This window comes from Nerophis ophidion, linkage group LG19 (assembly GCF_033978795.1).
Source record: "Nerophis ophidion isolate RoL-2023_Sa linkage group LG19, RoL_Noph_v1.0, whole genome shotgun sequence".
Classification (NCBI taxonomy): Eukaryota; Metazoa; Chordata; class Actinopteri; order Syngnathiformes; family Syngnathidae; genus Nerophis; species Nerophis ophidion.
The window spans coordinates 41,152,589-41,174,589 of record NC_084629.1 but is presented as its reverse complement, the minus strand read 5'-3'; the positions used below and the strand labels follow the sequence as shown (position 1 = coordinate 41,174,589).

The following is a 22,001-nucleotide window of genomic DNA, read 5'->3' as shown; positions in this document are numbered from 1 at the left end:
CTCTATATCCAACATTGTGTATTATTCTAATCGATCTGTTTTGTAACACAGTTAACGAATGTAGCGCACATTTGTAGTTGTTTCCCCATATTTCTGCACAATAACTCCGATATGTAACACTAGCGAGCAGTAGAGAATATAAAGTGATTTTTGGCCCAGGACGTATTTTTGCTTTATTCATTATCGAAATATTTTTTGTTTTGTATTTGAGATTTCCAGTTCATTTTATCATCTATTAATACTCCCAAAAATCTGGGTCCTTTTACCCTTTCAATATCTACTCCGGCTATTTGTATTCGTGTCTGATGCTCTTTTCTACTGTTACCAAATAGCATTATTTTAGTTTTACTGAGATTCAAAGATAGTCTGTTTTTATCAAATCATTTTTTTAATTTGTTCATTTCTTCCATTATTATTTGTATTATCTTCTGTGTGTTCTCTCCTGAACAAGAAAGCAGTTGTGTCGTCTGCAAATAAAACTAACTTCAAGTCCTTTGTAACTTTACAAATATCGTTTATATAAAGATTGAACAATCTTGGTCCCAGTATTGATCCCTGGGGTACACCATAAGGTATATCCAACCGTATTGACATATTTTCACCCATCTTCATAGCTTCATTCATTATTGATGTGTTTCTTGCTACTTTATGTTGTATATTTTTGACATGAAATTTCCAGTCAATTTATCATCAATCAATACACCTAGATATTTGGTTTCTTTTATTCTTTCAATTTCTATTCCATCTATTTGTATTTGTGTAAATAGAGACAGACAAATAATAGCATGAATACCAGCGACTGAGTACCTGTGTTAAGATCTTCTGAACGGGCTTCTGGCTCAAACAAAGACTGGCTGTCCTGTTCAGTTTCAGTCACAAGGTCTTCCACAGATGTGTTCTCCCCTCCACTTCTGTCCTCTTGGACCCAGCTTCCTCTACCCAGCAACACCAGGGAGCTCCCTCCGAGTAGTAAACTGAGCGACAGCACTGTTGTGGTGCAGATGATCTGTCAAACAACACACTCGTAAGAAACTTCATGAACTGGGCAACAAACATATTTGCTGCATACCTGTGGTTTGCTGTAAAAGACAGACGAGTCTATGGTGTCCGGCATTTTTTCCCCACAAATGAGTAACACGGCAGTTATGAAGGCAGGGATCCTGGTAAAAGAAAGACAGCGCACACAATTGCAATTTAAAACAGTAACTGCTGCTTTAATAATGCAATGCATGTAAGTCAGGGGTGTCAGACTTATTTTGGATCGGGGGCCACATGGAGAGAAGTCTACTCCCAAGTAGGGCTGGGCCATATGGCCTTTTATCAATATCTCGATATTTTTAAGCCATGTCACGATACACCATATATGTATGTGTGGATATGTTGCCTTAGCCTTGAATGAACACTTGATGCATATAATCACAGCAGTATGATGATTCTATGTGTCTACATTCAAACATTCTTCTTACTGCATTCACATATGCTACTTTTACACTTTCATGCAGGGAGGGAAATCACAACTAAAAGTGCATTCATTAAACAGTTATTAAGCAGTGGCACAAACATTCATGTCATTTCCAAAACAGAAAGTGCAAGATTGTCAGACATTTTAAAAGGGGAACATTATCACAATTTCAAAAGGGTTAAAAACAATAAAAATCAGTTCCCAGTGGCTTGTTGTATTTTTTGAAGTTTTTCTCAAAATTTTACCGGTCTCGGAATATCCCTAAATAAAGCTTTTAAGTGCCTTATTTCTGCCATTTCCCTGTGACGTCACACAGTGCTGCCAATGTAAAAAAACAATGGGAATACCACAGCAAGATATAGCGACATTAGCTCGGATTCAAACTCGGATTTCAGCGACTTAAGCGATTCAACAGATTACGCATGTATTGAAACAGATGGTTGGAGTATGAAAATATTGAAGAAGAAACTGAAGATATTGAGCGAATAGCTATTGACGCTATTCATAGCCATAGCATGGCCGAATAGCTGCGTTAGCATCGCCGGTAAAATGTGCGGACCAAACGATCAGGACTTTCGCATCTTGTGACACTGGAGCAACTTCAATCTGTCGATTGGTAAGTGTTTGTTTCGCATTAAATATGGGTGGGAGGAAACGTGATATAGTTGCAAATGCATCTGCAGGTTATCCATACATCTCTGTGCCATGTCTGCTTTAGCACCGCCGGTAAATAGCATGTTAGCATCGATTAGCGTAGCATGTTAGCATCGATTAGCTGGCAGTCAACATCAACAAAACTCACCTTTGTGATTTCATTGACTATCGTTGCAAATGCATCTGCAGGTTATCCATACATCTCTGTGCCATGTCTGTCTTAGCATCGCCGGTCAAATGTGGAGACACTCCGGCATATTCAATGGGGGTCTGGCGGCAGACACTTTGGCATCTTGGGGCCAGTGGTGCAATTTGAATCCCTCCCTGTTAGTGTTGTTACACCCTCCGACAACACACCGTCGAGGCATGATGTCTCCAAGGTTCCAAAAAATAGTCAAAAAAACGGAAAATAACAGAGCTGAGACCCGGTGTTTGTAATGTGTTGAAAATGAAAAGGGGGGGTGTGTTACCTCGGCGACGTCACATTCTGATGTCATCGCTTCCAGCGCGATAAACAGAAAGGCGTTTAATTCGCCAAAATTCACCCATTTAGAGTTCGGAAATCGGTTAAAAAAATAGATGGTCCTTTTTCTGCACCATCAAGGTATATATTGACGCTTACATAGGTCTGCTGATAATGTTCCCCTTTAAAACAAGCTATTAGTTCACTTCTGTGCATGATGTCACTAAGATGACATCAAAACAACACTAAAGTGCACTTTTTGTAAAGAACGCCACTACAATAGTTTAAAACAAATAAAGTGCACTTTTGTGCATGATGTCACACAAGATATTTCAATAAGTGTCAAATAAAAATGAGCTGCATAATAGGAAATCAAATAGTGTATGTCCTTCGCTATGTGATAGGTTCCTGCGGACGTTATCTCCTTCTGTTGTCGACTATTTGTTTCATACGGTGTTGATGTGGAAATGGTTGCTTCGGCATTTTGTGGGTGTGGCACCGAACGGAGATGTTGACATGCAGAGTTTCAAGCTCTCTTCGTTCTCTAGCGGGTGACTTTTCAAATGATGCTACAAATTAGCAGTAGCTGCTACTTTTTGTAGCAACGCTTTTGCCGCATATTTGTCTGACATCTTCACACATGAAGCCAAACCACCGCCAGACGATGGACCCCCTGCTGTTTTTATTAGAAATTAATTCTTCCTTCATTTGTTACCAGATTCACACCTTCTTTCTCTCGCATTACCACTCGCACCACTCCGCTAGCATCACAGCTAATGTTGCCCGTGCTGCTACCTCTCTGCTCTGCGAGGGCGTATGAGCTGACATCATGTGACGTATGTATGAAGGTGCGCTTGTTTTAGGTCTCTGTGAGAAGGAGAGACAAGAAAGAGTGAGAAAAGCCTGTAGTGCAGGGGTCGGGAACCTTTTTGACTAAAAGAGCCAAGAAGCCAAATATTTTAGAATGTATTTACTTAAGAGCCATATCATATTTTTTTAACACTGAACACAACTAAACGCGTGCATTTTTAAGTAAGACCAACATTTCTATAGTATAACAGGTCTCTTATTCTTTGTAATAACATTGTTATTCTGAAGCTAAATGTGGAGGGGGCGTGGCCTGAGGGCCTGCAGCGAAGCGGAGTGTCATCAGGATTGGCCTTGAAATCAGCGACAGGTGTGTAGATGGCCCAGCTGGGCCTTGTTATCTAATCATCTGTCGCTTTGTTATAAGCAGCAGCCAGGAGGAGAGACGGGGTTGGGGCTGGAGCCAGAGCGCGAGCGAGAACGAAAGAGAAAAAGACAATTGCTGGAAAGCAACTGAGAGACTAATTGAAAAGTAATACAATATTGTAACCCTGAAACAGGCTCTCATGTCGGTGCTTGGGGGTCTGAAGAACCCGCAGGAGGGCAAGCCCCACACTAACCAATAATAAATAAATAACTTCTTACTTTTAACGCAACTTCTTGAAGAGGTGCGGTAGAAAACGGATGGATGGATTAAAAATGCATGAGAATATTTTATATTTTGAACGTTATTTTTAACACTGTGATTACAAGTGGAATTATTCATTACTTATCGTGTTAAGCAATGTCAACTCAGTGTCAGGCTGAGGCTGTGGATGTTTGTGCTTCCTCGATGCAAGCATGATGTGGGACGAGTCAAGCATGAATGTAAGTACATGGTTGTTTATTTAATAAACAAATAAACAAAAAGCGCTCACAATGGAGGAAGAAACTTGGCTAAACACTACAAACGTGAAACAAAAACACCTGCTCAAGGGCATGAAAGACCATTTAACTATAAACTTAAACAGCATGATGGCAAGACTAAAGACATGAAACAAAAGAGTGCACTGTGGCATAAATATATAAACTGTGGACAGGACATAAAGGTTTGAACAGCATGGGTAGGGTGCGTGTGAATGTGTGAGGATCCCAGAATGATGAACAGAAAGAAAATTATTTAAATACTGGCTGTGATAATCAGGAACAGGTGCGGGACTGAGGGCAGGGGCGTGACAAGGTGGGAACTAATACGTTGGCATGGAAACAAAACCAGGAAGTGCAAAACGTGACTGAATGTCCAAAATCAAAAACATAACATGACAAAACAAAACATGATCCATAGGTGTGACACTCAGATTTATCCGAGAGCCAGATGCAGTCACCATAAGAGCCACAACTGGCTTGCGAGCCATAGGTTCCCTACCCCTGCTGTAGTGTAATGCCCGCAGCTAAAAGCAACTGTGTGAGAACGTATACTCCAATATCACGATATACCAAATTTTTCGGACTATAAGTCGCAATTTTTTTCATAGTTTGGCCGGGGGTGCGACATATTCTCCGGAGCGACTTAGGTGTGAAATTATTAACACATTAACGTAAAATATCAAATAATATTATTTATCTCATTCGCGGAAGAAACGAAGAAAATGTCAGCAATCGTCACACACACGTCAACCAATAAGAATTCGGCGGGGGAGGGTCATGGCAGAAGTGCATTGTGGGTCATGGGATGCTAACTGCTATATGCTACTGCCGTAGCTATTAAAATGGATCATTTTATGGTTGGCGGTAACTTATAAAAACTGAGAAGGGCTGAACAAAAATGGCGTTGAAAAGGAAATCATGTAGTGCAGATTACAAGCTGGATGTAGTGAAATATGCAGCAGAAAAGGACAAGAGGAAGCGGCGCATACCTTTGGAGTTGGCAGAGTTGTTTAGAGGCCACATCCAGGAAGAAGATTTCATGGGATTTATGGATTAGGAGTGAGAGATTGTATAGCATGTTCTATATCAGGGGTCGGGAACCTTTTTGGCTGAGAGAGCCAAGAAGCCAAAAAATTGAAAATGTATTTCCGTAAGAGCCATATAATACTTTTTTTAACACTGAACACAACTAAACGCGTACATTTTTAAGTAAGACCAACATTTCATGTCTCTTATTCTTTCTGTAAACATTGTTATTCTGAAGCTAAATGTGGAGGGGGGGTGGCCTGCGGGCTTGCAGCGAAGCAGGGTGTTGCCAGGACCGGCCTCGAAATCAGCGACAGGTGGGTAGATGGCCCAGCCTGGCCTGGTTATCTAATCACCTGTCGCTCTGTTTATAAGCAGCAGCTAGGAGGAGAGACGGGGTCGGGGCTGGAGCCAGAGCGAGAACGAAAGAGAAAAAGACAAATAAAACAATAATGTAACCCTGAAACAGGCTCTCATGTCGGTGCCTGGTGGTCTGAAGAACCCCCAGGAGGGCAAGCCCCACACTAACCAATAATGAATAACTTCTTACCATTAACGCAACTTCTTGAACATAAAAATGCATGACAATGTTTTATATTTTGAACGTTATTTTTCATTACAAGTCGAATTATTCATTAGTTATCGTAATAAGCAGCATCAGCTCAGATTTATCCGAGAGCCGGATGCGGTCATCAAAAGAGCCACAGCTGGTTCGCGAGCCATAGGTTCCCTACCCCTGGTCTATATGTTATAGTTATTTGAATGACTCTTGTTAGGTTAACATAGCAGTTGGTTATTTATGCCTCATATAACCTAGACTTATTCAGCCTGTTGTTCACTATTCTTTATTTATTTTAAAGGCCTACTGAAAGCCACTACTACCGACCACTCAGTCTGATAGTTTATATATCAATGATGAAATATTAACATTGTAACACATGCCAATACAGCCGGTTTAGTTTACTAAATTACAATTTCAAATTTCCCGCGGAGTTTCTTGTTGAAAACGTCGCTGAATGATGACGCGTGTTTGTGACGTTATTGGTTGGAGGGGACATTTTAGCCCAGCTCCACTTACAGCTTAAAGTCGTCTCTTTTCATCATATAATTACACAGTAATTTAAACATATGTGTTGCTGAATCTTTTGCAATTTGTTCAATTAATAATGGAGACGTCAAAGAAGAATGCTGTTGGTGGAAAGCGGTGGATTGCAGCTGCCTTTAGCGACCCAGACACAGCCGGTGTTTCTTTGTTTGTTATGAAGCTTTAACACAGAGCGGTCAATAGAACATGTTTTCTACGTCAACCAGCAAGTTTTTGGTTGGGAAAATTGTGATATTAAGTCGGTGGATTATGGGACTTCCTCCTGCAGCTCAAAAAGGTTGCCGTGATTTTGGCTCCTCCATCGGCTTCTCTGAGAGACACGGGCCTTCACCGCAGCCACCCGACTTTCAGGTTTGTCTTTAAAATCTCACTAAAACACTATTAAAACAATAAGCAGATAAGGGATCTTCCAGAATTATCCTAGTAAATGTGTCTAATTACATCTGAGACGGTCCTACTGCCACTGCCTGGAGCCGTCGCTTTTTTTATATATACATATATATATTTTTTGTGCTTCACTCCAACTTTCCTCATCCACTAATGTTTCATCTTCGCTCAAATAATGGGGAAATTGTCGCTTTCTCGGTCCGAATAGCTCTTGCTGCTGGAGGCTCACATTATAAACAATGTTCAGATGTGAGGAGCTCCACAACCCGTGACGTCACGCGCACATCGTCTGCTACTTCCGGTACAGGCAAGGCTTTTTTATTAGCGACCAAAAGTTGCGAACTTTATCGTCGATGTTCTCTACTAAATCCTTTCAGCAAAAATATGGCAAAATGATCAAGTATGACACATAGAATGGACCTGCTATCCCCGTTTAAATAAGAAAATCAAATTTCAGTAGGCTTTTAGATTGCCTTTCAAATGTCTATTCTTGGTGTTGGATTTTATCAAATAAATTTCCCCCAAAAATGCGACTTATACTCCAGTGCGACGTATACATGTTTTTTTTCTTCTTTATTATGTATTTTCAGCCATTGCGACGTATAGTCCGAAAAATACGGTACTTTAATCTCGTTATATGCAAATATAATGACAATAAAGTTCATTCTATTCTATTCTACTCCAATATCACCATACAGTCGTTTTCTATATCGCAGAGACAAACCCGCGATATATCCAGTATTTCAAGTATATCGATATATCACCCGGCACTACACTCAAGTGGGCTGCACTGGTGAAATCACGGCATGATCACTTAAAAATAAATACAACTTCAGATTGTTTTCTTTGTTTAAAAATACAACAAGCACATTCTGAAATTGTACAAATCATAATGTTGTTGTTTTTTTTACAATTACCTGTTGTGGTTAATAGTATGTATACTTTGTCGTTATTTTGATTTCTGAATAAATTATGTGATAATGTTCATCTGTCAACTCATTGGTGTTAATTTTCAATCTATCAAGATAAAAATAATTATATCAAAATCAAATTACAGTATGTTATTTATGTAGTTTGATCATTTTCCTCGACTGATGTGGTTTATTTTGTACATACAGTATGTAGCATCATCTACAAAGATACAAAGAATTGCTAGTACGACATCCAGTGGACACATTTACAACAGCTGCTTCTTTCATTCAAACATTTTAGTTTACTGTATTTCCTCGAATTGCCGCCAGGTATATAGTATGCACCTGCCTTAGCATTACCGCCAGGTCAAACTCGTGACGTCACGAGTGACACTTCCCCTGTCATCATTTTCAAAATGGAGGAGGCTGATTTCAATACCGGTAATTTGAAATTGCATAAAGGGAAGAAGATTAAGAGCTATTCAGTAGGATTTAAGGTCCAAGCTATTGAATACCGGTATGCTAAAAAGAACAGTAAGCAGCTATGTTTTATTAATATACCGTAGCTGCGTAAGCAAATATGAGTCATTAAATGACTCCTGCCTCCTGGTGGTAGAGGGCGCTAGTGATCCTTCTTGCGACTACTCGGCTGCAGAAGAAGTGACAACAAATGCTGGGAACGGATATGACGCGGTGGATGCACGACGGACCTTTTAGGATGTAACGCCACAGCTATGTTTTATTAATATACCCGTGGAGCCGACGGTCCGACAGACAGGCAGGGCACGCTGGAGCCCGGCCCAAGATGGCGCCGAGGAGACGGCGAGCGAGTGGAGAGGAGGAGAGGAAGAGCGACCTGGACCGAGGTTTTATTGAAAAATAAACAATGTCAAACTGCTCAAGCCATGTCCTTCCTTGGTAGTCCTGGGAACCCGCAAGACGACGGCTTGAGACCGTCACAATACCGTAGCTGCGTGTGTCAAATACGAGTCATTAAATGATTCCCGCCTCCTGGTGGTAGAGGGCGCTAGTGATCCTTCTTGCGACTACTCGGCTGCAGAAGACGTGAAATGAGTGACGTGATATGTGCTGGAAGAAGTAATAAAGGAATATCTCCATCGAGACAGAGAGACTTTTAAAACTGAAGAAAGATAAGGAAGACTTCTACAAACAAGTTATCTATGCTTTTGATCAGAAGGAGTTGGCATGGACTATATTTATAAGTAAAGGTAAGACCATAATAAAAAATGTTTTAATTAAATGTGCTTTTCATGATGGTATCCTTACATACTGGCGGTATAGCTCAGTTGGTAGAGCGGCCGTGCCAGCAACTTGAGGGTTGCAGGTTCGATTCCCGCTTCCGCCATCCTAGTCACTGCCGTTGTGTCCTTGGGCAAGACACTTTACCCACCTGCTCCCAGTGCCACCCACACTGGTTTAAATGTAACTTAGATATTGGGTTTCACTATGTAAAGCGCTTTGAGTCACTAGAGAAAAACGCTATATGAATATAATTCACTACATCACACACATTTTTACTGCATGCCTTTGGTAAGTGCCAGAGTGAGAAGAGGTTTTAAAATAATTAGCGCATGCTTACTTTTACTGCATGCCTTTGGTAAGCGCAGGAGTGAGAAGAGGTTTTAAATGAATTACCGCCCGGGCGGCAATTCGAAGAAATACGGTAATTTTTATACTTAGCAAACTCATCCCGAGGGCTGGATAAAACCGCTGGTAGGTTTGACACCCCTGATGTAAGTAGTAACAGATAACTTTTTTTTTTTTTTTTTTTTTTCCCCTTGGCCTCAGTCCGCACCCCCACTCCAGGGCCTAGGCCAAGACCGATTTTTAAATTTTATTTTAATCTTCTATTTTTTTCTCCCCCCCCTTGTTTACCTGTATGTCATCTTTTTTGTAAGGGGCGCTGGAAGCCGGCAGACCCGTCAGCGATCCTGTTCTGTCTCCCTGTAATGTTTGTCTGATCTTGAATGGGATTGTGCTGAAAATTGTAATTTTCCTGAAGGAACTCTCCTGACGGAATAAATAAAGTACTATCTATCTATCTATCTATCTATCTATAACTAACTACATGCAAATACTGTAAAACAACAACAGAACCTGTCTGCGCAATGACGTGTGTTGAAATAAAGAAGCCATATAATTAAGTAACGTTAATAACACACTAGTTCTAGCACGACATGAGAGGTGAGGTGTCTGGGTGTCACACCAAGACATTGACAGGCAGCTCGTCATGGTGACTCACCCCCAGCTGGCGAATATAAACCACCCTGGAGAAACTTTCAAGTTGTCAAACCTTCTCAGCAGCAGCAGCGAGAGTGCAATGAAAGCTACAAAAAGAAAAAGGTGCATGTTAAGACATGTAGCATGGAGATATGATGTTGTTGCAGTGTGTTTTCACGCCATACCTGGCCAGACGTAAGTGCTGTAGAGTGAGGTGCTCAGTAGCGTAAAAGTCAAGATCTGACAGATAAAGTTGTCTTTCCCCGCCACAAATTTCCACAGGATCATTCCAAAACAAGTGAGGAACTAAGAAAGCACACAATGACGACTGCTTAGCATGCAAGACAGACTTTTTTTTTATTAGTGACTAAAACCGTTTTACTGCGCTCACCTGTGCCAAGAAAAGGTGTGCAGTAAACATGTCAGGTAGCCTCTTGAATGCCTTTTTAAAAAGCATGACGGCGATGGTCCACAACTGTCAGAGAAAACATAATGTAAGTAGTCCTCCCGTATGTTGACTAATTAAGCACATTTGATACTTGGAATCAGTTGGCAAAGCAAATGGGTCTGCTCAAACCTCTCAAAAGCACGTTTCATTGTAGTCAAATAGACTACCTTTCCATGATTTTATGTGGACAAAACTCAAACTCTCGATTCTGAACTCCTGTTTCCATTTCAGAGTTGTATAAAGAAAAATTAGGGTGCAAGGAGTATTTTTTTTTACAGCGATTCACGTGTTGTCGTAATCTTGTTGCTCTTTTGATATTCTGCCAAGTGTACGCTTGACTGACTCAACACTAGAAGTAAACATACCGTATTTCCTTGTATTTCCGCCGGGTCAAACTCGTGTCTTCTCCTGTCATCATTTTCAAAATGGAGGAGGCTGATTTCAATCATTTGAAATCGCATAAAGGGAAGAAGATTAAGAACTATTCAGTAGCATTTAAGGTCCAAGCTATTTAATATGCTAAAAAAAACAGTAAGCAGTTATGTTTTATTGATATACCGTAGCTGCGTGTGTCAAATATGAGTCTTTAAATGACTCCCGCCTCCTGGTGGTAGAGGCCGCTAGTGATCCTTCTTGCGACTACTCGGCTGCAGAAGAAGTGACAACAAGCAGCAATCGTTTATTTTTTCCTCTCACTTGCACTTTTAACATGGAGGATTACATATCTAAAATAAAACAGTTTTCTAAACTGGACTTTCAATCGAAGCAGGGGGTGATAAAGGAAGCTCTCCATAGAGACAGAGAGACTTTTAAAACTGAAGAAAGATAAGGAAGACTTCTATAAACAAGTTATCGATGCTTTTGATCAGAAGGAGCTGCGCATGGACTTCATTTATAAGTAAAGGTAAAACCATAAGAACGTATTTTTTATTAAATGTGCTTTTCATGATGGTATCCTTACATCACACTCAAATTTATAAGCGCAGGACTAAATTGACCGCATGCCTTTGGTAAGCGCCGGAGTGAGAAGAGGTTTTAAATTAATTAGCGCCACCGGTGGCAATTAAAGGAAATACGGTAAGCCATTTAAAGCATGTTTATGTGTCAGGCCGTGTTTATTCTTTTATATATTACTGTTGGTTTACGGAGCATTGAACCGTTCAGTAGCAAAACTTGGTGCTGTTTTTATGATTAACATAAAACCAGACAGACCTGTGAAAACTGAATAAAGAGGAGTTTTTACATGGCACCAGCTGATACAATGATCTTAAAATAATATATACCGGTACTCAATAAAGGTATTTCAAATAATGATTATTTCACTCCAACATTCCTTCTCCATTTATATTACATGTAGTTAAACCTTTCCACTTAGCAGTTTTATTTGCTTTGCTTGAATGTGTTTTATGTGCCTTAGTGTTGGTTTTCCACTTTGCCTTAGTAGTTCAAATAAAACCCTTTTCAGAGAGGGTTGACTTGTGTAACACATGTCAACTTGCTGCTTTGCCATACAAAAGGTGCCAACTGGGCTAAAAGTAAAATGAGGAAACGAGCAAAACATTATGTAAACCGCTGTTTTTCAACCTTTTTTGAGCCAAGTCACATTTTTTGCATTGAAAAAAATGTGGAGGCATTCAACAAGCAGAAATCATTGAAAAACAAAACTCAGTTGACAGTAAAAAGTCATTGTCGCAATTGTTGGATATGACTTTAAAGCATAAGCAAGCATGCATCACTGTAGCTCTTGTCTCAAAATAGGTGTACTGTCACCACCTGTGAAATCACACCCAGACTTATTTAGAGTTTTTTGCTGTTTTCCTGTGTGTAGTGTTTTCAGTTCTTGTCTTGCGCTCCTATTTCGGTGGCTTTTTCTCTTCTTTTGGTATTTTCCTGTAGCAGTTTCATGTCGTCCGATATTTCCCGCATCTACTTTGTTTTAGCAATCAAGAATATTTCAGTTGTTTTTATTCCTTCTTTGTGGGGACGTTGTTGATTGTCATGTCATGTTTGGATGTACTTTGTGGACGCCATCTCTGCTCCACAGCAAGTCTTTGCTGTCGTCCAACATTAGGTTTTTGTTTACTTTGTAGCCAGTTGAGATTTAGTTTGGTTCTGCATAGCCATGCCTAAGCTTCAATGCCTTTTCTTAGGAGCACTCACCTTTTGTTTATTTTTGGTTTAAAGGCCTACTGAAATGAGATGTTCTTATTTAAACGGGGATAGCAGCTCCCTTCTATGTGTCATACTTGATCATTTCGCGATATTGCCATATTTTTGCTGAAAGGATTTAGTAGAGAACATCGATGATAAAGTTCACAACTGGAGAAAAGCCCTGCCTCTACAGGAAGTCGCAGACGATGACGTCACATGTTGATGCCTCCTCACATATTCACATTGATTTTAATGGGAGCCTCCAACAAAAACAGCTATTCGGACCGAGAAAACGACCATTTCCTCATTAATTTGAGCGAGGATGAAAGATTTGTGTTTGAGGATATTGATAGCGACGGACTAGAAAAAAACAAAAAAGTTAAAAAAAAAAAAAAACGTGATTGCAATCGCGTTGCATTGAGACGGATTCATATGTTTTTAGACACATTTACAAGGATAATTCTGGGAAATCCCTTATCTTTCTATTGTGCTGCTAGTGTTTTAGCGAGTTTAACAGTACCTGATAGTCGGAAGTGTACGTCCACGGCCGGGTGTTGACGCGCAGTGTCTCAGGGAAGTCGACGGCAGCTGTGCGGGCGGCACAAGCTCAGCTGATATCCGATAAGAGGCGACTTTTTAACCACAATTTTCTCACCGAAACCTGCTGGTTGACATTCGGTTGAGATCCATGTCCGCTGTGATCCGTAGTAAAGTTTCACGTCCGTGAATTTTAAACAAGGAATCACCGTGTGTTTGTGTGGCTAAAGGCTAAAGCTTCCCAACTCCATCTTTCTACTTTGACTTCTCCAATATTAATTGAACAAATTGCAAAAGATTCAGCAACACAGATGTCTAAATTACTGTGTAATTATGCCGTTAAAGCAGACGACTTTTAGCTGTGTGTGTGTGCAGCGCTCATATTCATAACAGCCCGTGACGACACGCGTACACGTCATCATTACGCGACGTTTTCAAGAAAAAAGTCCCGGGATATTTAAAATTGCAATTTAGTAAACTAAAAAGGCCGTATTGGCATGTGTTGCAATGTTAATATTTCATCATTGATGAGGTGGCGACTTGTCCAGGGTGTACCCCGCCTTCCGCCCGATTGTAGCTGAGATAGGCGCCAGCGCCCCCCCCGCGACCCCAAAAGGGAATAAGCGGTAGAAAATGGATGGATGGATGTATAAACCATCAGACTGCGTGGTGGGTAGTAGTGGCTTTCAGTAGGCCTTTAAGCATTAGACAACTTTTTACCTGCACCCTGCCTCCCGCTATTTCCGACATCTACAAAGCAATTAGCTACCAGCTACCACATACTGATATGGAAGAGTATTCCGCGGTTACTCTGCTGAGCTCTTGACAGAATAGACATTCAGCAACAACACATAATTTGCAGACTAAAATTCCTGGTTAGCAAAAAACATTTTTAACCTAAATACCGTATTTCCTTGAATTTCCGCCGGGTATATAGTATGCGCCTGACTTGAATTACTGCCGGCTCAAACTCGCTTCGCAAAATAATTACCGCATGCTTAGTATTACCGCCGGGTCAAACTCGTCACGTCACGAGTGACACTTCCCCTGTCATCATTTTCAAAATGGAGGAGGCTGATTTCAATACCGGTAATTGAAATTGCATAAAGGGAAGAAGATTAAGACCTATTTGGTAGGATTTAAGGTCCAAGCTAAAAAGAACAGTAAGCAGCTATGTTTTATTAATATACCGTAGCTGCGTGTGTCAAATATGAGTCATTAAATGACTCCTGCCTCCTGGTGGTAGAGGGCGCTAGTGATCCTTCCTGCGATTACTCGGCTGCAGAAGAAGTGACAACAAATGCTGGGAACGGATATGACGCGACAGACCTTTTAGGATGTAACACCACTACTCCTATGTAAACAACCTGGCTTAAAATAAAGCATGTTCCAGTCCTAAATACCCAGTGTATTATTTATACAATAACACTTCCTGGTGGCAGCGGTGGGATAAAGAGATCACCCACGGAGCAGAACGGGAGGGGGAGTTGACCGAGGATAATTTCGTCGTCGCCCGCACGTGAGGAGCTGAGCTAACTGATAGCAGCGGTCTGATAGCAGTTTTCTAAACTGGACTTTCAATCGAAGCAGGAGGTAATCTCCATCGAGACAGAGAGACTTTTAAAACTGAAGAAAGATAAGGAGGACTTCTATAAACAAGTTATCGATGCTTTTGATCGGAAGGAGCTGGCATGGATTTCATTTACAAGTAAAGGTAAGACCATAATGTTTTTTTTATTAAATGTGGTTTTCATGATGGTATCCTTACATCACACTAAAAATTTTTACTGCATGCCTTTGGTAAGTGCCGGAGTGAGAAGAGGTTTTAAATGAATTAGCGCCCCGGCTGCAATTCAAGGAAATACGGTAGGTGAAACTACGTCATCTCCCACGGCACACCAGACTGTATCTCACGGCACACTGTGCCGCAGCACAATGGTTGAAAAACATTGGTGTAAACCATGGGTGTCAAACTCTGGCCCTTTCATTTGGCCCTTGAGGCAATATCAAATTAACATTAGAGCTGGCCCGCCGGTATTATACAGTGGCTGTGCCGCTGTAACACCGCATTCACCGCTAATATTCATACTTGCCAACCCTCCCGATTTTCCCGGGAGACTTCCGAAGTTCAGTGCCCTTTCCGAAAATCGCCCCTGGGCAACCATTCTCCCGAATATCTCCCGATTTCCACCCGGACAACAATATTGGGGCACGGCCTTTAACGTTCTCTAAAACCTGTCGTCACGTTCGCTTATCCTCCATACAAACAGCTTCATAATGTAAGCGGCTTATACACACTCATAAGTGAATGCAATGCATACTTGGTCAACAGCCATACAGGTGACACTTGAGGGTGGCCGTTTAAACAACTTTAACACTGTTACAAACATGTGCCACACTGTGAACCCACACCAAACAAGAATGACAAACACATCCGTACCCTAACACAACAGAACAAATACCCAGAATCCCTTGCAGGACTAACTCTTTCGGGACACTACAATACATGCTACCACCTAAAAGGTTAATTTGTTCAACCTTGGCCCGCGGTTTTGTTCAGTTTTAAATTTTGGCCCACACTATATTTGAGTTTGACAACCATCAATCTGCCGTTCACATCCCGAACAAGACTTGCTCGTTTACTATCAATATGCCTCGACATGTCGCCCAAAACGTACATCACAAGTTGTGAAACATTTAGCGTCTGCCATGCAGGGTAAAGATGAAGATTGAAATATGTTAAAAGAAGCCTCAGTTCAAAGTTAACACAAGTTGTGACTCACCAGTGCCACTAAGCCGGCGACGCTTATATAAAAGCGGACATCCTGCAGTGCATTCATCACCAGCCTTGAATCCATCCAACGCAGCGTGAGCAGCCAGGCCGAGGTAAACATTATTGGAGCTGAGAGGAAAGTGCTGATCACCATCCCAGAAATGATCTGTTGAAACACAAAACAGTCGATCATTATAACTTGTCGGCAAAAATAGGAACAATTTGGAGTTTGAATATGCCTCTGAAGTTCAACAAAAGTGGTCGTCATGCGTGATATTATGTCATACTTGCCAACCTTGAGATTTCGGGAGGTGGAGGAGTAGGGGCGTGGTTAAGAGAGGAGGAGTATATTTACAGCTATCCATCCATCCATTTTCTACCGCTTATTCCCTTTGGGGTCGCCTATCTCAGCTACAATCGGGCGGGGGGCAGGGTACACCCTGGACAAGTCACCACCTCATCGCAGTATGTGTAGAAATCTTTATTTATAATTGAATCACTTGTTTATTTTTCAACAAGTTTTTAGTTATTTTTTCATCTTTTTTTCCAAATAGTTCAAGAAAGACCACATTTTGCACTGTTATACATTTAATAAATCAGAAACTGATGACATAGTGCTGTATTTTACTTCTTTATCTTCTTTTTTTTTCAACCAAAGATGCTTTGCTCTGATTAGGAGGTATCCATCCATCCATTTCCTACCGCTTATTCCCTTTTGGGGTCACGGGGGGCGCTGGCGCCTATCTCAGCTACAATCGGGCGGAAGGCGGGGTACACCCTGGACAAGTCGCCACCTCGTCGCAGGGCTAACACAGATAGACAGACAACATTCACTCTCACATTCACACACTAGGGCCAATTTAGTGTTGCCAATCAACCTATCCCCAGGTGCATGTCTTTGGAGGTGGGAGGGGCCTATCCCCAGGTGCATGTCTTTGGAGGTGGGAGGGGCCTATCCCCAGGTGCATGTCTTTGGAAGTGGGAGGAAGCCGGAGTACCCGGAGGGAACCCACGCATTCACGGGGAGAACATGCAAACTCCACACAGAAAGATCCCGTGCCTGGATTTGAACACAGGACTGCAGGAACTTCGTATTGTGAGGCAGACGCACTAACCCCTCTTCCACCGCGAAGCCCTAGGGGGTACTTGAATTAGAAACATTTCCACAGGGGGTACATCACTGAAAAAAGGCTGAGAACCACTGCTCTAAAAGCCGTAGATGTTATTTTCACATATGCATGCACAGTAGATGGCAGTATTGTCCTGTTTAAGAGTGTCACAACATTGCTGTTTACGGCAGACGAACTGCTTCACGGTAGAAGATCCACCATGTGAGACTATATTTGTTGTGTGTTGTTACCGCGCTGGGAGGACGTTAATGAGACTGCCTAACAAAAAACCCACATAAGAAACCAAGAACTCGCCCTCGACTATTCTACAGTTGTAACGTCATTGGGCGGACACTCTGTTTATATTTTTGGAAAGCGGACGTGAAAACAGGCTGTCGACACGTCGCTCGGGTCCACATGGAGCTGGAGGGGGCGTGGCCTCCAGCTCCGCTCGAATTTCGGGAGAAAATTTGTCCCGGGAGAGGCGCTGAATTTCGGGAGTCTCCTGGAAAATCCGGGAGTGTTGGCAAGTATGTATTATGTGAGACTTCAACTTGTGGAGCGTATATTTATTCGTGGCGGAATGGCATAAATAAATGTGCCACTACCTCTGTGTCCTTTTCTCATTAACACATTATAATGGGACTAGCTGTCTTGTGAATGTGGCTTGATTGCTGTTACAAACTCTGTACAGTAGATGGCACTGTGACTGCTTCTCAACAACTCATACCTGCCTGGTATGCCAAAGAAAGGATTAGTGTTGCCTACTGAGGGACTTCGCTGCTATATTTAGTGAGTATTCAGACCCACTGGGTGGTGTTTTTCGTAAAATTGACTAGCAATAAATTTAGTGATGTTTTCTAGTCTTGACACTTTTGGGGAGTGTAAGACAAAAGCACATATCGCTATTTTCTATGAGTTATGGGTCGTGCTGTGCCTCCCCCATCTAGAAGCACGCTTCCTTACTATATAAAATGACAACATTAACAACAACAAACCAGAACACAAAATAATCAAAAAAGGAAAGTTAGATTGTATTTCTAAACATATTTGTTTTGCTTTTCACGTTTTTTGTTTCTCCCACAAGGGCCATAAGAGCCATTCATAGCGACAGCCATCAGACTGTATAATAAAGTATCTATTTTCCTTTTTGACTGTACTTGAATGTATAATGTATTTATATTATTCACATGTGAATAATGCTGTATAATAGACTGTATTTATATTATCCACATGAGAATAATGCTCTATAATAGACTGTATTTATTTTATTCACATTTGAATGTTGTATAATATACTGTATTTATATTATTCACATGTGAATAATGCTGTATAATAGACTGTATTTATATTATCCACATGAGAATAATGCTCTATAATAGACTGTATTTATGTTATTCACATTTGAATAATGTTGTATAATATACTGTATTTATATTATTCACATGTGAATAATGCTGTATAATAGACTGTATTTATATTATTCACATGCGAATAATGCTGTATAATAGACTGTATTTATATTATTCACATGTGAATAATAATGTATAATAGACTGTATTTATTTTATTCACATGTGAATAATGGTGTATAATAGACTGTATTTATATTATTCACATGTGAATAATAATGTATGATAGACTGTACTTATTTTATTCACATGTGAATAATGGTGTATAAAAGACTGTATTTATATTATCCACATGAGAACAATGCTGTATAATAGACGGTTTTTATGTTATTCACATTTGAATAATGTTGTATAATATACTGTATTTATATCATTCACATGTGAATAATGCTGTATAATAGACTGTATTTATATTATTCACATGCGAATAATGCTGTATAATAGACTGTATTTATATTATTCATATGCGAATAATGCTGTATAATAGACTGTATTTCTAGTATTCACATGTGAATAATGCTGTATAATAGACTGTATTTACATTATTCACATGTGAATAATAATGTAAAATAGACTGTATTTATATTATCCACATGAGAATAATGCTGTATAATAGACTGTATTTCTGTTATTCACATTTGAATAATGCTGTATAATAGACTGTATTTATATTATTCACATGTGAATAATGCTGTATAATAGACTGTATTTATATTATTCACATGTGAATAATAATGTATAATAGACTGCATTTATTTTATTCACATGTGAATAATGCTGTATAATAGACTGTATTTCTAGTATTCACATGTGAATAATGCTGTATATAATAAACTATATTATTCACATGTGAATAATGCTGTCTAATAGACTGTATTTATATTATTCACATGTGAATAATGCTGTATCATAGACTGTATTTATTTTATTTATATGTAAATATTGCTGTATAATAGACTGTATTTATGTTATTCACATCTGAATAATACTGTATAATAAACTGTATATTATTAACATGTGAATAATACTGTATAATAAACTGTATTTATATTATTAACATGTGAATAATGCTGTATAATAGACTGTATTTATGTTATGCACATGTAAAAAAAATACCTAAGTGTTTATTGTTTACTGTGAGCGAACTGTGGTGCTGAATTTCCCCCAGGGATCAATAAAGTACTTTCTATTCTACAACAAATCAGTTATGCAAACTATGTAATCTCCCCCACCTCCCCTGTAACCCACCACCACGGGTAGATTGCAGTTCTGTGGAAAACACTTTCAGGATTAACGCCAAAGGTGTTTTTTGTTTTTTTTGTACTGCTTCTTTCGACAGACATACTGTGTAATCATTTAGGCAACACCCACAAAAGGCCACTAATTCCTGTTGCCTTTCCAATAGAATCCGAAAAAAATCGTTTTACATCGAAATTAGTTTTGTTATTTATTTAGATTCTAAATCATTTTAAAAAATAATTTAAGATTTGATTTTTACCAAGCATTTTCAGGCCATCACCTTGCTAACTCATTGTGTGTACATCACGTGTCAGTAGCTGTAACCAGAAACCTATTTTGAAAAGGTTATATCATCATTTTTACAACATATAATATATTGCAAGTATTAGTTTTAATCAATAATCGTGTTGAAAAGAGAATCGAATCGACACCATATCGCAAGTTAGTTCCATCCTGTCAGGCACATATTTATCAGAATTTTACAGTAATTTTAATTCAAACCATTCCTGAACAGTTAGTAAATGAAGGTGATCGTGGAACAAATTGATTTTTTTTTTACCTTCTTTCTTTTGAAATGTCACTTTTCAAATATCTCCTTGAATGTCTACAGTTTGTATCCCGCTTTGTGCTGGTTTAGGTGAGCACTGACCACTGCTAGTCTACTCACCACTTCCAGCTGGGAGTTATAATACACGGCGTAGATTGCGACGCTCGGCGCCGTGGGGAAGGCTCCGTAAAGAAAAGCGTAGTTGGAGAGGCTTGAGTGGTTGACAGGGCTGGTGTTGTCCAGAAGATCCACCATGTCTTTACAAATAAGAGGCATCAGCAACCTGGGAAAAGTAATAGTGCTCTATTACTGAAAATATCATACCTTCCTGTAGTCAACATGTCAACATGTCAACACGTGTACTCTGGCTCCCACACATATATTGTACATACAAATACACATATACCGTATTTCCTTGGAAATATTCCTGTCTAGAATTACTGCCGGGTCAAACTCATTTCACAAAATAATTAGCGCATGCTTAGCATTACCGCCGGCTCGGGATTAACGCCGGGTCAAACTCGTTTCGCAAAATATGATTTTTATTACCGCATCTCTAGAATTTCCGCCGGGTCAAACTCGTCATGTCACGAGTGACACTTCACCTGTCATCATTTTCAAAATGGAGGAGGTTGAATTCAATCATTTAAAATCGCATAAAGGTAAGAAGATTAAGAGCTATTCAGTAGGATTTAAGGTCCAAGCTATTGAATATGCTAAAAAGAACAGTAAGCAGCTATGTTTTATTAATATACCATAGCTGCGTGTGTCAAATAGAGTCATTAAATGACTCCCGCCTCCTGATGGTAGAGGGCGCTAGTGATCCTTCTTGCGACTACTCGGGCTGCAGAAGAAGTGACAACAAGCAGCGATCGTTTATTTTTTTCCTCTCGCTTGCACTTTTAACATGGAGGATAACATATCTAAAATAAAACAGTTTTCTAAACTGGACTTTCAATCGAAGCAGGAGGTAATAAAGGAAGCTCTCCATCGAGACAGAAAGACTTTTACAACTGAAGAAAGATAAGGAAGACTTCTAGAAACAAGTTATCGATGCTTTTGATCAGAAGGAACAGCGCATGAACTTCATTTATAAGTAAAGGTAAGACCATAATAACGTTTTTTTTTATTAAATGTGCTTTTCATGATGGTATCCTTACATCACACTCAAATTTATAAGCGCAGGCCTAAATTTACCACATGCCTTTGGTAAGCCCCGGCGTGAGAAGAGGTTTTAAATTAATTAGCACTGAACAGCCGATACGGGCATCTACATCTAATATATGATTTGCCTGAGAAGCTGGACAGGACAAAAAAACAAACAAATAAAAACATGTCAACTCATTCAAAGAATCCAGTCATTTAGGACAGAAGGAGTAGCAAAAGTGAAGAGTTTTACTTACAATTTTGCTGTCAAGAGTAGTATCAGCGTCACAACAGTGGACCTGGTTAGATTCTTTAGCTGTCCCACCATGGACAGACCCAAGTAGAACAGAGCTCCTCCCTCAAAAGAGTTGGCCAAACCATCCACGAAGTCGGACATGAATGAAGGAATGGTCTGGCGCAGAAGAAAATGGGCCGCGATGCCAATGACGACCATAAAAACAATAGGGTTCTTCAGGACTTGCAGAGCCACTTGTCCCACGATCAGAAGCTTGCCCTGCTGGTGGTCTCCCTGATTCTTCCATTTCTGCACCTCACAAAAGGTAAAGCCGATGGGATTTAGCAGCATTAGCGACACAGGTGCCACTAGGTAGATGTACTGGAGGTATTCCGGATATGTGCTTTGATATAGGGCTTTCACTGCGGACACACAAATGTTAG

General features: G+C 40.1%; 1 protein-coding gene across 2 annotated transcripts in view; it reads right to left on the bottom strand.

Moving 5' to 3' along the window:
• gpr155a (G protein-coupled receptor 155a) overlaps positions 1–22,001 on the bottom strand; it is a 50,510-nt gene that overhangs the window by 17,290 nt on the left and 11,219 nt on the right. For both annotated transcript variants that reach the window (XM_061880009.1, XM_061880010.1), the window contains exons 3-10: positions 21,581–21,980; positions 20,298–20,460; positions 15,882–16,037; positions 10,354–10,437; positions 10,148–10,268; positions 9,985–10,069; positions 1,070–1,160; positions 808–1,006 (exon numbers count right to left, since the gene is read on the bottom strand). In XM_061880009.1, the coding sequence (XP_061735993.1) occupies positions 808–1,006; positions 1,070–1,160; positions 9,985–10,069; positions 10,148–10,268; positions 10,354–10,437; positions 15,882–16,037; positions 20,298–20,460; positions 21,581–21,980 (1,299 nt within the window). The remainder of the gene's footprint in view (positions 1–807; positions 1,007–1,069; positions 1,161–9,984; positions 10,070–10,147; positions 10,269–10,353; positions 10,438–15,881; positions 16,038–20,297; positions 20,461–21,580; positions 21,981–22,001) is intronic.